The following is a 16,549-nucleotide window of genomic DNA, read 5'->3' as shown; positions in this document are numbered from 1 at the left end:
ATAGAGGGCATTCTGCAGGAATTTGACATAACTTGGATTTCAGACTGGACCACCTCCCCAAGGGATGGGACTGAACCTCAATTGATCTCTATCAGAGCTTTTTGCCTGCTTGCCCCAGAGATCAATTCCTCTACTGACCACCCCTAACATTGAAGACCTCATCCATCTAGCCCATCAACAAAAAAGAATAGCTTGTTACCAAATAAAATATTTTTCTAATAGCTAATGATGAGCATTATATCAAATGATAAATATATTCAAAGTTCCATGGTTATATCGCTTTGTTTTTAAAGTTTCTATAGGAACTAACTTTGATAAGGAACAATCTCTTTCCTTCCTTCCATACTAGAAACTATTCAAGGTGTGTGTGTGTGTGTAGGTGAAGAACTTCCAGCAGCTGCGTTTAGTAAAGATAAGGTGAAGAACTTCCAAGGATGTTTAACTTCCTCTTCTGTATTTTTAGTTTCTCTAGGTCTCTGTGACCTGCGTGAGTATGTTGAGTGGTAGCCAATATGTACTTAGATTTTAGACATATGCTGATTCTTTTCGTACAGCAAAATAATGTTTTGGTCATGTATACTTATTGTGTATCTAAGTTATATTTTAATATATTTAACATCTACTGGTCATCCTGCCATTTAGGGGAGGGGGGAACAAGAGGTTTGGCAATTGTTAATGCTGTAAAGTTACCCATGTATATATCCTGTAAATTAAAGGCTATTAAATAAAAAAATAAAAAAAAATAAAAAAAAAAAAAGATTTTAGACATATGTATTTAACCTCAAATGATGACATTTATCGCTGTTCAAGTTACCAACATCTGGACAATTAGTTGCCTGATGTATGGTTCCTCCCAGAACTAAGAATCTGCTGTTTTGGGCACGAATAACATCCAATTAAGGTGTGTGTGGGGGGGACACCTCTCTCTTAATGTTCTCCAACTCATGATGTAATCCTTTGTATCTAAACCCTATAAAAACTGTATACCTTGTCCCCTTCTTTAGCCCTTCTATCGTGAGCTCTCTCTCTTTCTCTCCTCACAGTGAAATTACTCATTCTCATGAGAATTAATTAAACAACTTTTCTGCTTTTTACTTCGAGAGGTCTCTGAGTAGTCATTTTTGGATAGGATTTTCTATCCCTCACAAAGGTAAGGGGGTGGGGTTGATCATTGTGCCTCAGTGGCCTTTCTTGGCTACTAAATGGAATAATGGATGCAAAGGGCAATTGCTATAAGAAAAATCAGAGCAGTAGTGGTTCTGTTTTACGAGAAATGGAGGGGCATTTTGGTCTCCAGGGTTATGAAAATCAAATTGAAGAAATGGAACTTAAATTAGAAACCGGAAACACACAGGACATGGAAGAAGAATCAAAGGTGGCGATTATCTTTCCCCCCAAAAGAACGTAAACTTCTTGGAGTCAGGGACTGACTTTGGTCATCAGGAGTGGCGGCCTGAGATTGGGAAAGAATCTTGTTCTTCGACCTTAGTCCTCCTCTGTTACCTTCCTCTATTAGAATGGGAGCGCCTGAGGAGCAGGGAATGAGGGGTGGAGATTCATGTAACTTGCAAATACTGGGGAATCTGGAGGGATTTGTGCTTCAGGACAGGAAATAAAATGCTGCTTTTGGAGTCCCAGAGGTGTGTCTGCTCACCTAGGCAGCCATTCTCGCAAGAATGGGGAAGAAACCTTTCCTGTATTCATCAGGGATCAGTGGAGTTCTTGGTAAGAGATTTTTTTCTTAATTATTAGTAATAATAATAATTATTAATATAATTTATAATATAATTTAGATATATAATAAATAATATATTAATAATAGTAATGACTTGCAGAGCCAGAGGAGCAATGAAAGGCAGGCTGGGGGATGGAGGGAGTGAGGGAAGGGCGTCCTTAAGTCTCCAGAATCCCCCTTTTTGCCTTTAGTACCAGAGGGCTTTCTCCCCCCTCTGCCTTCTCCCTTAAGTCTCTGCCCAGTTAGCCCTCGCCACAGAGTGCTCGCTGCCCAGTGCCCAGGGTGGGAGCCCGGGCGGATTCCCTGTGCTGTTTGGAGGCGTTCCCTTTGCCTCTGTACCTGTCCCCGTGCCGGAGGGAGCGGACTGGCAGACGGGGCACTAAGGCATTGGCTCTTGGTCCGTTCTGTGGCTTCTGATTGGACCTTGTGGGGCAGGGGACTCAGCTCCCTCCTGGGCAAACTGACCTAAGTGGCTTCGGGTAACCTGCTCCTCCCGGGAGGCTCCTTTGGCTTTGGCCGGCATGGCGAGCGGGTAAGAGGGCCAGGGCCAGGGGCGAGGGGAGCCGAGACCTCCTCACACCTCCCTGGGAAAGGAAGGGCTTCCCTTAGAGGCAGGATCGGAGCTCCCCCCACGGTGGTCAGCCCCTTGCTTACCTCCTTCCCCCCAACTCCTTATTAAATCTCCCTAAAACCTAATCAGCCTCTGGGCACCCCGTCCTGGACTCCCCTCTAAACTCTCTGCCCCTCCCTCTCTTTATCCCTCCTTCCTTTCTCCAGCCCCTCCCCAGTTACCCTGTGGAACCCTCCTTACAGAAGGGTGCCCTGGACCCTTGGATCCTCAGCTTTCTCTCCGGCCAGAAAGTTCAGGCCATCTTTGTCTGTGTTCCCCATCTCTCTAGCCTGATCTTTTGTAAATCCTCAGTTTGCTGACTGACGGGCTAAGTTCCAAGGAAATTAACAGAGTACGGGAGCCAGAAGATAAGTTTTATTGGAAAAAGAAACAAAGAACAGGTTCTTCAAGTCCTGCTGTGCTCATTTTGTGGCTCAGAGGGAAAACTGAGAAGTGGTTGCACCCATTATTGAATTGGATGGCTTAGGGGGAGACTTGTGGGGTGCTCTTAGAGGTGGAGTTGAGGAGTATTGAATTTTGGGGCTTTGGGGTGGGCTTGCACCCCATCGCTGAATTCCCCCCACTATTGAATTCTCTGTTATTACAGACCAATAAATTGTGGCATTCCCCAGGTAGGATAGCCTTAGGATTATTGCTACCTCCTCCCTGTATGAAAGAGGTGGGAGGGAAGGAGAAGGATGGGGGCACAGGGGAAAGCAGGGAGGCCTTAGTGGAGGAGGCGGCATTTGCTGGGCCTTGAAGGGTGAGAGAGACTGCTCTACCCCAGCCCAGGGGGTGGAGAGCAAGTTTGGGGAATGGGTCCTGGCAGGACCGGACTTCAGTCAGGTCATCATTTAGTTTTCTCCATGTTAGGTAAGTCACTTATCTTTCCCGGGGTCTCAGTTTCCTCATTTGTAAAATGAGGATGTTGGACTAGTCAGCTTCTGAGGCTCCAGGTGCCCTCCTCTCTGGAGCAGCTCTCTCAAAGATTGAAATGCTAGTAAATAGCCCCTTGGCACACAGCACATAGGTCCAGACCCATTGAAAGCCCCCGTGTGATTTTGCAGAACTGGGACCTGGGCCCTTTTTCTGGGTGGTACCCGTTGGACTAGTTCTGGGGCTGGGAAGGGACTTGGTTTCCCCCTGTGCTAGCACTGGCTGCTAGGTGGGGCCGGTCTGCTGGGTATTTGATAGTAGGAAAAAGGGAACTGGGGATATAGGACCCCTGCCCAGAGCCCTTGCATCCTGGGACATGCTACATAGGAGAGGAGAACTCTGGCCCTTTTCTCACTCCTTTCAACATCGGGTGCTGAACACTAGTCCCAAACAGCCTGGGCCTTCTAGAACCCCACTTGAATCAGGAACTGGGCCTGCCTCTTTTGTGCTGGGCTTTTAAAAATTCCTTTAAGTACAAATATAACAATAGCAAGAACAAATAATCAAATGTACATAAGGGATAGGGTTCCTCGAACTCTAAACCAGTTATTTAGAGTTACAAAGGCACTAACCCCACCCCACCCCTGCTTCCAGGTGAAATTATTTCCCATGGCCTCTTGCCCCCTTGGAAACTTGTAGATGCTTTAAATGAAAGTCTTTGTTATTGCCAGCTTCCCAGTGTCCCCTGCCCTCAAACTGAAGCCTTTCTTCCAACACTCAGCAGAATTAAGCAATTAGATTATGCATTGCTATCAAACTGCATCCCCTTTGAGCCAGCAGTGTTACTACTGGGCTTATATCCCAAAGAGATACTAAAGAAGGGAAAGGGACCTGTATGTGCACGAATGTTTGTGGCAGCCCTTTTTGTAGTGGCCAGAAACTGGAAACTGAATGGATGCCCATCAATTGGAGAATGGCTGAATAAATTGTGGTATATGAATATTATGGAATATTATTGCTCTGTAAGAAATGACCAACAGGATGATTTCAGAAAGACCTGGAGAGACTTACACGAAGTGATGCTGAGTGAAATGAGCAGGACCAGGAGATCATTATTTACTTCAACAACAATACTATATGATGATCAGTTCTGATGGAACAGGCCATCCTCAGCAGTGAGATCAACCAAATCAGTTCCAATGGAGCAGTAATGAACTGAACCAGCTACGCCCAGAGAAAGAACTCTGGGAGATGACTATGAACCACTACATAGAATTCCCAATCCTTCTATTTTTGTCCACCTGCATTTTTGATTTCCTTCACAGGCTAATTGTACACTATTTCAGAGTCTGATTCTTCTCGTGCAGCAAATTAACTGTATGGACATGTATACATATATTGTATTTAACTTATACTTTAACATATTTAACATGTATTGGGCAACCTGCCATCTGGGGGAAGGGGGTGGGGGAGAGGAGGGGAAAAGTTGGAACAAAAGGTCTTGCAATTGTCCATGCTGAAAAATTACCCTTGCAGATATCTTGTAAATAAAAAGCTATAATTTTTTTTTAAAAAAAGCAAAATTTAAAAAAAAGTTAGGCAATGCATTGGTCATGGCAGACTGTGGGTTCCTTAGTAATAGCCTTCCAGCTCCGTTAAACCACCAGAATCTTGAATCTGTTTGCCTCAGCATCTAAGAACAGGAAAGGTCAGAGCTAGGAGGGAGTTTAGAACACGGAAGGTTAGAGTTAGGAAGGGCACCAATTGGAAAGTCAGTGTTGGGAAAGGCCTTAGAACATGAAAAGTCAGGGCTAGGAGGGAATTTGAAGAGTATGTATTTTTTTTTTCTTATACATGTATATTAACTTTTAAAATACACATTATTAATCATGTTGGGAGAGAAAAATCAGAACACCATGAGAGGAAAAACCAACGAGAGAGAAAAAAAATTTTAAGAAGAAGTGAATATAACATGTGTTGATTTACATTCAATCTCCATAGTTCTTTTTTTGGTTGCAAATGGCATTTTCTATCCAAAGTGTATGGAAATTGCCTTGCATCACTGAACTGCTGAGAAGAACCAAGGCTTTCATAGGTGATCATAGCACATTGTTGCTGTTGCTGTGTAGAATGTATTCCTGGTTCTGCTTGTTTCGCTCAGCATCTGTTCATGTAAATCTCTCCAGGCCTTTCTAAAATCAGCTTGTTCATCATTTATATAAAACAATAATATTCCATGACCTTCATTGCCACAACTTGCTCAGCCATTCCCCAACTGATGGGCATCCGCTCATTTTCCAATTCTTTGCCACCACAAAAAGAGCTGCCACAAAGATTTTGCCCATGGGGGTCCTTTTCTTTTTTTTTTTATGATTTCCTTGTGCTACAGACCCAGTAATGGCATGCTGGGACAAAGGCACCCACTGTTCCATAGTCCTTTGGGCACACTTCCAAATTGTTTGGAGAGTATGTATTTCAAGCCCCTCATTTTCCATGTGAGCAGGAAACAGTCCCAGAGAAGTGAGCTGTTCATGGAATCTTTGGGTGTTTGGGGAGGACCCGTGTCTAGGCTACCCCCTACTTCCATGTTCCATAAGCTCAGACTTCCCTCTCAGCAGGTCATATACTATCATATGCAGGGGAAGGGAAGAGAGTATGTATAGAGCACCTACTATGTGCCCGGCACAAATTATCTCCTTTCATTTTTACAATGGTCCTGAAAGGTAGGCGCTATCATTATCCCCATTTTACAGGAGAGGAAATAGAGGCAGACAGATTTAAGGTGCTTTGCCCAGGGTCACGCAGTCGGTAAATGTCTGAAGCTAGATTTGAAATCAGGTTTTCCTGATTCTAGGTCCTAATCTACTAGTTGCCTAAAAACAGGGAGACAGTATTACTTTATTAAGAATAAATGTCATAATTACCTGCTATAAAATAAAAACTCAGGCTTCAGGGATATTTGAAAGAAGCTAGTCCAGCTCTTATTGTACATACCTACAGACTATGAAGTAGAGACCCAAAGAAAGGAAATGACTTATTGTTACTATCCCTATTTTCCTGAGGGGGAAACTGGAGTACAGAAAAAATAGGTGTCATTGAAAGCAGTGTGGTAGCCAGAATATTAAACATGGAGTCAGGAAAACCCCAATTCAGATCCTACTTTACACACTAGCTAAGGGAGCTTGGGAAAAACTTAACTTTCCCTAGCCTTAGAGATAATGAATAACAATAATAACAGGACCCATTTCACAGAGTTGTGAGGATCAGAAGTGTCGAATTCTGTGCTATAAAAATGTCGGCTATAAATGAACAGATTGAGGGGGCTTATGAAAGGGATCCTTAAGGAGGAATGTGTGTATGTAGCAGGGTTGGGATGGAGGCCAGGGAACTGTTTCTCTCCTGACTTCCCACACTCCTTCCCCACCACTAAACTCCTTGTGCTGGCCTTGGTGGATCTCAGATGGGGAGAAACATTGTTTTCCAAATGTTTAAATCTACTCACAGGAAACAAGGTCTGGACCTAGAACCAGGGCTTTCCAATAAGTCTTCTGCTAGAACGTCCTCCATTCTTTGACTTCAACCCAATTCAGTAGGTCATTGTAAGCAGCACAGCCATGATTTGAACCCAGCTCTTCCGACTCTAGACCCACCCTTCTAGCCAGGGGAGCCTGACACCCACCTGACACCTCAAATGCTTGGTCTGGACAGATCTGCTCCTGGGTTTACTTGCAGGCTGGTTTTAAATCATGAGCTCTCAAAACTTTTCAACCAACTGTGGGATGCCGACGTTAACCGCTTCAGGCCTGGCCGAGACTATGCCATTTCCCTGCAGGTGGGTACTTCCAGGTGGGCTGAGCAGGGGATGGTTGACGAGGAGCCAATCAGGGCTGGCCAAGAATCGCTTGCCTGTGGACTTTGTTGCTGGTGAGGTGGCTTCTCCGTCCAGCGCCATGAGAGGGGACGGTGGAAAGCTCTCTCTGTTCCACCACTGACCCTCAAACTGTCCCTCACATTAAGGCCCTGTTATCTCACTCTGACCGTGTAGTATCCCCTCTGGGATAACCCAGCTGTCCCCCTGTGAACAACTATTGCAGGTTCAGGGGATTCTGCGAGTCAATGCTTCAAACTAGGGATTGAGCCCCTACTAGTTTATTCACTTTCAATAATCAGCCGATTGACACAATTAACAAAGCAAAGGCATTTACTGAAATGAATAAAAATAACAAACTATTCCTTCCATAAACCTAACGCACATCCTCTCCAAAATGCTCACAATATAAATGGGAAGAATGGATGGAGGAACTGCCTCTGAAAGGGGCTGTCTGCCCTCTAAACGTCTGCCAAAAGGCAGAGTTTTGGCTGTCCCACCCAGGTGTAGACCTGGGTTTGCCGTCAGTAGGGAGAGCAAATCTCTGCCCAGAGCTTCTTGCCCATAATTATTATTCTTTTGAAGAACAAATGTTTCTAAAACCTTCGGGTCATAGAATCAAAAATTATCTAGAAATCAAAAGGGCATCCAAGATAATCACTTCATTGCCCCTTTTGTTTTCAGGGAAGAAAATTACCCATTAAAGAAAGTAGGAAGATGTTTGCAGTATATATAATATTAGTATATATACTGTAAACATCTTCCTACTTTCTTTACTATACTATATTATACTATAATACTATAATATATACTATACTATAATCTATAATGTATATAATCAGATGGCCCCTCTTATTGTCCCTTCTCTGATTCCTTCCTTCCCTCCTAGGGGAAGGCAGACTTTGTCCCCCAAGGTGTCCACAGAACCACCGACCATGCTTCTCAGGCTCTGTTCCTCTGGGTGAACGAGGGCCGGTTACAAAGCACCAAGACCTTTGCAGGTAAGAATCACCGCCTCTCCTGGTGGGCTGCACTTCCAGCTTAGCTAGCCTGGTCCTTGGGCACTGGGTGCATCACCAGCCCTATATGTGTAGTTTTCCTCCTTGGCAGGCCCTATACTGTAACATGTTTAACATGTATAAGACTCCCTGCCATCTAGGAGAGGGAGGGAAGGGAAAAATTGGAACAGAAGTGATTGCAAGGGACAATGTTGAAAAATTACCCATGCATATGTTCTGTCGATAAAAAGCTATTTAAAAAGTTCCTTATTTAAGGCCCCAGAGCTATGAACTACAGATCCTAAATTCCCTTGCTAAACTATAGGAAGTTAGCTAAAGTCCCCACCATGTTTTGCCCTGTGATGGTGACTAAGTCCAGCATGACAGGGATCACAACTACACGGAAAGTCCCACAAAATATTTTTGTGCTTTGTCCAAGGATGACCATCTTAGGACCACTTAGGTCACTGACTGTGATGGCTTGTACCATTTCCTCCTATCCAAATTAAGGAGAAGCCTGTCCATTTATGTGGAGATAATCCTTGTTTCACCCAAAGGGTGACCCTGCTGACATATTATTTTGTTAATTCAGTGGAATTATTTTGTATTTAGTTTAGCTGTTTCCTGCAATGACTGGACATCCAATCCTATAAAAATAGAGCCCTGGGAGGAGGAGGAGGCATCTCAGATCAAAAGATCTGAGGTCTATTTCATTAAAGGGAAGCATGGGCCTTTTAATAAAGTGCCATTGGCGCAGATCTCTGCCACGGTCTCTCTTATTATAAGTGGGATAATTTTAATTTCCACACTTATCTCCTAGTCAACTTCTGAGTAGACTTGAAGAGGATTCCCACATACCGGCCTGCTGGCTCACAGCATGCAGAAGTTTTAAGTTTTGAAAGACTTTTAATCTGTTATCTCATTTAGCCCCATGACTAAAGGGATCATGAGGCAGGGATCATTTTCCTTCCTTTTTTATAGCTGGAAAAATGGAACTTGAGTTCAAGTGGTTCAGTTGCTTTCGATTTTTCTTTCAAAAGTCCTTTTGTTTTCTCCTCGTAATGCTCTTGGGAAGATATTTTTTGTTCTCATTTCACTGATGAGGAATCTCAGACTCAGAAAGCGCTATTTGTCCACGGCTCGGTGGTGGGGCTGGGATTGTTTTCCTTTGCTCATGGAGCGCTCCCTGCCTTGCCTTCTTTGCCCCACTGAGATGATCTCCATGTTTTTAGCTTTTATCTCCCTTTTGGATAACTACGAGACGTCAACGGGTATAGCAGAAGTCGTGACCCCGGAGGAAGAAGCAGAAAACAACCTGTTCCTGGATGCTCTCTTAGAGACAGAGGTGATGAAGGTGAGACGAGAGCAGCGGAGGCCCATCCCTTTCCCATTCCTCTTCAGTTTTCCCTTTGACTTAAGTCACAGTCATTTTTGCAAATATTCCCTAAGCTTGCATTAAGCACCTCCTGTTTCCTGAACTCAGAGTTGAGGAGTCCAGGTTGTATAGAACAAAAGCTAGACTCAAATCAAGAAACCGCTAATTCAGAACTTGTTTTAGATATTTCCTACCCGTATGATTTCTAGCAAATCTCTTCACTCCTCTCAGCCTCAATATACTTGTCTATAAAATAAATATAACAATAACTAGCACTTATTATCGTTATTACATAATAATTTAAAATTCAATTATTTAAATGGGGACAATAATAGCTAGCATTTATTTAATTATATATAAAAATAGCCAACGTTATTACAGAATTATTTAAAATTAAATTATTTAAATGGGGACAATAACAGCATTTATTTAATTATATATAACAATAGGTAGCACTTATATTGTTATCACACAATTTAAAATAAAATTATCATTATATATAATAATTATATATATTATCATATATAATTATTATATATAATAATAGCTAGCATTTATTTTCAAGTTATCACACAATAATTTTTAAATTAAATTATTTAAATGGGGACAATGATAGCTAGTGTTTATTTAATTATTATATATAATAACAGTTAGCATTTGTTTTCAAGTTATCACACAATAATTTTTAAAATAAGTTATTTAAATGGGGACAATAATAGCTAGCATTTATTTAATTATATATAAAAATAGCCAACGTTATTACAGAATCATTTAAAATTAAATTATTTAAATGGGGACAATAACAGCATTTATTTAATTATATATAACAATAGGTAGCACTTATATTGTTATCACACAATTTAAAATAAAATTATCATTATATATAATAATTATTATATATAATAATAGCTAGCATTTATTTTCACGTTATCACACAATAATTTTTAAATCAAATTATTTAAATGGGGACAATGATAGCTAGTATTTATTTAATTATTATATATAATAACAGTTAGCATTTGTTTTCAAGTTATCACACAATAATTTTTAAAATAAGTTATTTAAATGGGGATAATAATAGCTAGAATTTATTTAATATAATTTCTTATACAATTTATTTTTAAATTATTTAAATGGGTATAATAATATATACATAATAAAATTATAATAATTTTATGTTGTAATTTATAAATGATTGGAATAGGGACAATAATTAGCATTTATTATCAAATTATAATAATTCATAATTAAATTATTTAAGTAGGGGTAATAATAATAGCACCTGCTTCACAGGCTTGTTGTGAAGATCACATAAAATAATATTTGTAAGGGTGCCAGCAGATGATAAAATGTTCTTCAAGTGCTTATTATTGTTATGATTCCTGTTGGGCACGAGGCACTTGGGAAATCGGGATGAGACCTGCCTCTGAGGAGTGTAGAATTTCTCAGAGCCGGAAGGGGCCTTAGAGATCAGAGATTCCCATCCCCTCCTTCTCCAGATGTGACTTGCTGTTGCCCAGCTTACTCAGCTATGAAATGTGAGAAGCAGTATTTGCACTCAGATCTCTCTGGAGCCCAATTAAGGACTTGGCTCTACCGTTGGCCCCTGGTAGGATTAGAATTGTGTTCCATAGGTCAGGGCAGCACTGGCAGCGATCCTAGAAGGAGTCCGGCCTTTGAGTGGACAATGCCCAGGGCAGGGAAGAGCTGAAGGGGGCATTGGTACCATTGGAAAGGGAGTAGAAAGAGCACTTGATTTGAAATCAGTGGATCTGAGTTCAAATCTTCCCTCAGATACTTTCTAGCTGTGTAATTTGGGGAACATCACTTAAACTCACTTTCCTCCTGCCTCGATGAGCCTGAGGGTGTCCTTCAGCTCCAAATCAATAACCCTAAGTCTGGCCAGGGTTTCCACCTATTTCAAAAATGATGGTTACTTGTAGCTTCCGTCTGGGACATACTATTATCCTGTCACCCGGCAGCAGAGACTTTAGGCAAGGGGCAGCTTGAAGGTTCACTGGGAGCTGGGGGGAGTAGGTACCCATGAACCACCTCTTCAAAACGATAACAACTCCCATTTCTAACATGCCAAAGGGGCTCACCAAGCTCCCTCCCCACAATAGTCCCGTGAGTCGGTACCAAAAGTATTATTGTGCCCATTTTACAGATGAAGAGACAGTTCAGAGTCCCTTGTTGGACGTCCCAGCCAGTGTGTCAGAGCTGGGATCCACGGTGAGGTTCTCCGTTTCCCCCACTTGGCCAACCCACCCCAAAGGGGCTTCTTCCATGTCATGGGTCTCGATACCATGGAATGAGTAATGCCTCCGACGCCTCCCAGTGCCCCCCCTGCCACCTCTTTCCTCTCTTCCAGCTCACCCATCAGTATCTGGTGAGAAAAAACTGGTCCAAGCCCAGCCGGACGGATTTCAAGGCTCAGCTCTACAGAATCTGGTTCCAGCTGTACACTCGGGAGGGCCACCAAGGGTCTGCAGCCCAGTCTGAAACCTGGGGCTCCTGACCAAGTCTCTGGGGATGGGGGACCCCGGTGGGGTCAGGATAGACATGGAGCCAGCCCTAACTCCCCTAACCACCCCTTTGGGAAAGCTGTCCCTTCCCTTCTTGGGTCCTCAGTCTCCTCCATCAAATAAAGGGGTTTGCCAGTGGCCCCTCCCAACCAGGATCCTCTGACTTCTGACTAGCTCAGTGCCACAGAGGGAGAGGGTGCCTGGCCTGGAGTCAGGAAGAGCCGAGTTCAAATCCAAGTTCATACACTTACAAGCTGTAGGACCTTGAAAGAGTAGCTATAATCCCTTCCTGCCTCAGTTTCCCCCCCTGTAAAATGAAGGGAACTGGACTAGCTGGCCTCTAAGGATGGTGTCTCACCAAGGAGGAAGGAAGTAAACAGGTATTTATTAAGCACCTGTTATGTGCTTATCTCATTTGATCCTCACAATAACCTGTGAAGGAGGTGCTATTATTCTCCTCACTTTACAGAGGAGGAAACTGAGGCAGGCGACTATTAAGTAGCGTCCCCAGGGCTCCACAGCCAGTAAGTATCGGAGGTCAGATTTGAATTTAGGGTTTTCTGTCCAAATCCAGTGCTCTAACCAGTGCACCATCCAGCTCCCCTGGGATAAGCTGGAGAACCTTACCTGTTCTCTGTGATTAACACAGGCCTGATTCTTGTGGTTTTGAGCACGTGTTTGTGGGTGAAACGCGGCGAGGACGGGATATCCTGGGCTTCCATAATTGGGTCCAGTTCTACCTGCAGGAGAAGCGGGGAAATATCGATTACAAAGGCTATGTGGCCAGGAAGCACAAGAGCCGGGTGAGCAGCCTGGGGACTGAGGGAGGGGGGAGTCATCCTCCCTCTGCCTTCTTTCTTTCCTCCTTCCTCTCCATCCCACTTTTTGTGCTGCTCTCATTCTCCTCCCTTATCCCCTTTCTATTCCCCCTTTCCTTTTTTCTGTTTTTTCCTCTCTCTTTTGTGCTCCCTCCTTTCTTTTTCTTCATCTTCCTCTTTCTTCCTACATCCTTATTTTCTTCTCTCTCCTCCTTTCCTCTTTCCTCTTTCTTGTTTTCCCTCTTTCCTTTTTTCTTTTTCTTCCTCTCCTTTCTCTTCCATGCTCCCTCTTTTTTTCTTCATCTTCCTCCTCTTTCTTCTTATATTCTTCTTTCCTTCTCTCACTCCTCCTTTCATCTTTCCTCATCTCTTATTTTCCCTTTCCTTTTTCTGTTTCTTTCTATCTCCTCCTACGCTCCCTCCTTTCTCTTCCTTCATCTTCCTTCTATTTCTCCCTACATCCTTATCTCCTCTCCCTCCTCCCCCTTTCCTCTTTCCTCATCTCTCTCATTCTCCCTCTTTCCTCTCTCCCATCCTCCTCTTCTCTGGCTCCCTTGCTCTTCCTGCTCTCTCTCTTCTCCATCAGTTGTTCCCTCTCCCTTGAAGGAATACCCTATACCAAACTGATTTCTGCCAAAGCTCAGCCTCCCTTCCCCCTTTCTCCCCTCCCCTCCTCCCCCGTTGTCTCTTGAACCGAGGATTCTGTGTCCTTACCCTTTCCTTAGCTTCCCTCCAGAGTCAGTTCGGGTGCCCCTCCCATAGGATTGTGGGGAAGATCCTCCGAGATTCTGACTGTGAAATGCTTTGCCAATGTCAGAACCTATAAAAACATCAGCTGTCATCATTATTATGACGTAACCTCCAACATAAAACTCCTTGAGGGCAATCCTGATACCTGGCGCACAGCAGGTGCTTAATAAATGCTGGTTGGATTGAATCGAGGTGAAGGCTTCAAACAGATGTTGTTGATCAGCCGGTTCAGGCTGGAGGCGTGAGGCCGCCTTTGGCCTCCAGGGGTCGTGGCTCCCCCAGTTTTCCCCGCTCCCCCACGCCTCCATCCGCCACACCCACAAATTTATTTGGAGGCTGGCTGGACAGCTCCCAGCTCCCACTGGCCCCAGCGGGGCTGAGATAGAGGCTCACCCAAGGATTGCCCGAGGGGCTCTCTGTGGGCCGCTCTTCTGCCTCCCACGGTATTTTCAGGTGCACTCTAAGTGCATTGGTTGTTCCCAGAACCCCATGGAGGGGGCAGGTGGGGACAGTTGTCCCCATTTTTGAGAGGGGGCTGACTGAGGCTTGGAGGGAAAATCACACTGGTGCAGCCCCAGCTCCCTGGGCAACTGGACGAGGTACCTACCCATGGAGGAAACATCTTAGCTGAACTCCATGAGTCGTTTTTAATGTTTTACTGATGCCTTTGTTTTTTCTTTAGTGCTTCCCCAACACAGTCCCCACAGAAAGCTTATAGAGCCTTTTCCTAAGTGACTTGCCCAGGGTCCCACAGCCAGGAAGTGTGAAGTGTCTGAGGTCAAATTTGAACTCAGGTTCTCCTGACTTCTGAGTTGGTGCTCTACCCACTGCACCACCCAGCTTTTTTGTAGCAGAGAAAACCACATTGGATTGGCTCCTTTGGCATGCACCTGAAGGGGCTTAGAAGGGGAAGGGACTTTAGAACATTGGCTGTTTGGGCTGGACGTGGACTATCAGGGCTGGGAGGGACTCCTAACATTTCCTACTCTCTTGACCCCAGCCTGATGAAGATGACCAGGTGTTGAACCTTCAGTTCAGCTGGAAGGGTTTGGTGAAACCCGTGGGCAGCACCTTCTTGGGCGTGAGCCCTGAGTTTGAATTCGCCCTCTTCACTGTCGTGTTCCTGCAGTCCCAAGAAAAGGTCACTCGGGAGCTCGTCCGCATCGAGGAGTACGAGCTGCAGGTTGTGGTCTGCCGCCACGGTCAGCACATCGGTTCCGCCTACCCCATCCTGCTCAGCAGCAACAATGAGGACCTGTACTGAGACTGGGGGGGGGGGGCTGGGGCCTGAGAGGGGGCCGGGGGCCTGAGTAGGGGCCAGGGCCTGTGCAGAGCCTTCCTGGAGAAGTCATTCATTCCAGAGGGCCTCCTGCTACTGTGTGATGGAACGGGAAGACGGGAGTCCTGGTTTCTGTTCTCTCCTTTGTACCTGTGTCTCCTTGGACAAATGAGGGCTAATCTCCACTTGTAAAAACAGAACTATTCTCATCTGAAAATTTCTGTTCTAAGCCTTCTCCCAGCCCTAACATTCCCTGTTCTAAACCCCCTCCCAGCCCTGACATCCCCTCTTCTAAGCTCCCTCCCAGATCTGACATCCCCTGTTCTAAGCTCCCTCCCAGCTCTGACATCCCCTGTTCTAAGCTCCCTCCCAGCCCTGACATCCCCTGTTCTAAGCTCCCTCCCAGCTCTGACATCCCCTGTTCTAAGCTCCCTCCCAGCCCTGACATCCCCTGTTCTAAGCCCCCTTCCACCTCTGACATCCCCTGTTCCCAATGCTAGTTGGTATGATTTTTCCTGCTTCATCCTTTCTGGAGCTTACTTGGAGATAGTTCTTGCCAACTTTTGGAGGAAAGACTCTCATGGAGGGACAGAGCAGAAAGAGCCCTAGTGGCCACCTGTTCAACCTCTTCATTTTACAGTTGGAATTGAGACCCAGAGAGGTCAAATACCCCAAGAGCACATGGCAAGTTAAAAGTAGAGCCTGGGTTCCTGGTCCAAGTCCCCTCCTCTAGCATTGGCAAAATTCTGCTTAGACCAATGTCCTCTAAGGACTGCCTTCAGACAAAGCTTTTAAGACACTGTCCAGTGGGAGGGCAGAGTTGGGTCTAGCTCTTCCATATGCAATCCAATAGAAAAAGATTGTCCACGAAACTCTCAGGTACACTTTGCTTTAAAAAAAAAAAAAAATCTACAATAAATTCAACATAAGCCTTTCAAAGCTGTTCTGATGGTGCCTCCTGTTTTCTTCCGTGCATAAAAAAAAAAAAAAAAAAAAGGCTTCAATGAGCCTGTTTTTTTTTTTTTTTTCCTTTTTTGGCACTTCTGTTCTTTTTCTTCCTCCCCACACTCTGCAATTAAAAAGGAACCGAAAACATACCCCAAACCCTCATAACAAATATGACTAGTCAAGCAAAACAAATTGCTATGTTGGCCCCATCTGGAAATGTCCGACTTGTTCTGCAGGTGTGATCCGTCCCATCCCGGCCAGGTCAGCAGGTTGTGACCTGTTATATCGGGTCCTCTGTCATTGTAGTTGACTGCTGCCTTTTCAATGGGGTGTTTCCTTACAGTGTAGTTGTCATGGTATAAATGGTTCTCCCAGTTCTCCCTCCCTTCATGCAAGTCTTCCCAGATTTCTCTAAACCTGTCTTTTTTTTTTTTATCATTTCCCAGAAATCCGAGGTCTGACAAGGCAAGTCTGTATTTATCTGGTACCCTATGGAGCATCTCAATCAACCGATATGTTATTCATATCCATGTATTCACCCAAGAAAGAGATGAAAATTTTATGAACAGGTTTATCATCTCAAAGTATTCCTATCTGAGTATCCATGATAGGGATGGTCATTCTCCCACGTGCAACCTGATAGACTCTGTAAAACATCTTATTCTGGAAGCAACATTTGGGTTGTTGAGATGATAAACAACAACAACAAACAACAAACAAAAAACCCCAAACCAAAGAACTTTACTTTGCAATAGCAATAAAAGAAG

General features: G+C 44.1%; 1 protein-coding gene across 2 annotated transcripts; it reads left to right on the top strand.

Annotated features, from left to right (window-relative positions):
* Nucleotides 1–1,994: 1,994 nt before the first annotated feature.
* On the top strand, nt 1,995–15,156 carry LOC100925541 (poly(U)-specific endoribonuclease). Of its 2 annotated transcripts, XM_003772544.4 has the most exons (7): nt 1,995–2,267; nt 6,954–7,053; nt 7,979–8,090; nt 9,320–9,441; nt 11,834–11,946; nt 12,637–12,790; nt 14,556–15,156. In XM_003772544.4, exons 1-7 carry the CDS (start codon nt 2,257–2,259, stop codon nt 14,817–14,819), a joined length of 876 nt encoding a protein of 291 aa, XP_003772592.1. In that variant the 5' UTR covers nt 1,995–2,256; the 3' UTR covers nt 14,820–15,156. The 2 variants fall into 2 exon arrangements, with proteins under 2 accessions (XP_003772592.1, XP_031796398.1); XM_031940538.1 differs by lacking the exon at nt 1,995–2,267 and having other exon boundaries at nt 6,049–7,053.
* The last annotated feature ends 1,393 nt before the right edge of the window (nt 15,157–16,549 follow it).

Source organism: Sarcophilus harrisii, chromosome 5 (genome assembly GCF_902635505.1).
Source record: "Sarcophilus harrisii chromosome 5, mSarHar1.11, whole genome shotgun sequence".
In the NCBI taxonomy this organism is placed as follows: domain Eukaryota; kingdom Metazoa; phylum Chordata; class Mammalia; order Dasyuromorphia; family Dasyuridae; genus Sarcophilus; species Sarcophilus harrisii.
This window is presented reverse-complemented; position numbering and strand designations above follow the sequence as displayed.

Bases quoted from the DNA above. Each gene is read 5' to 3' on its own strand.
- LOC100925541 (XM_031940538.1), top strand. From the start codon at position 6,913: ATGCTTGGTCTGGACAGATCTGCTCCTGGGTTTACTTGCAGGCTGGTT. The intron at 7,054-7,978 runs GTGGGTACTTCC...CTTCCCTCCTAG, and splicing joins ACTATGCCATTTCCCTGCAG to GGGAAGGCAGACTTTGTCCC. The intron at 8,091-9,319 runs GTAAGAATCACC...CCATGTTTTTAG, and splicing joins AAGCACCAAGACCTTTGCAG to CTTTTATCTCCCTTTTGGAT.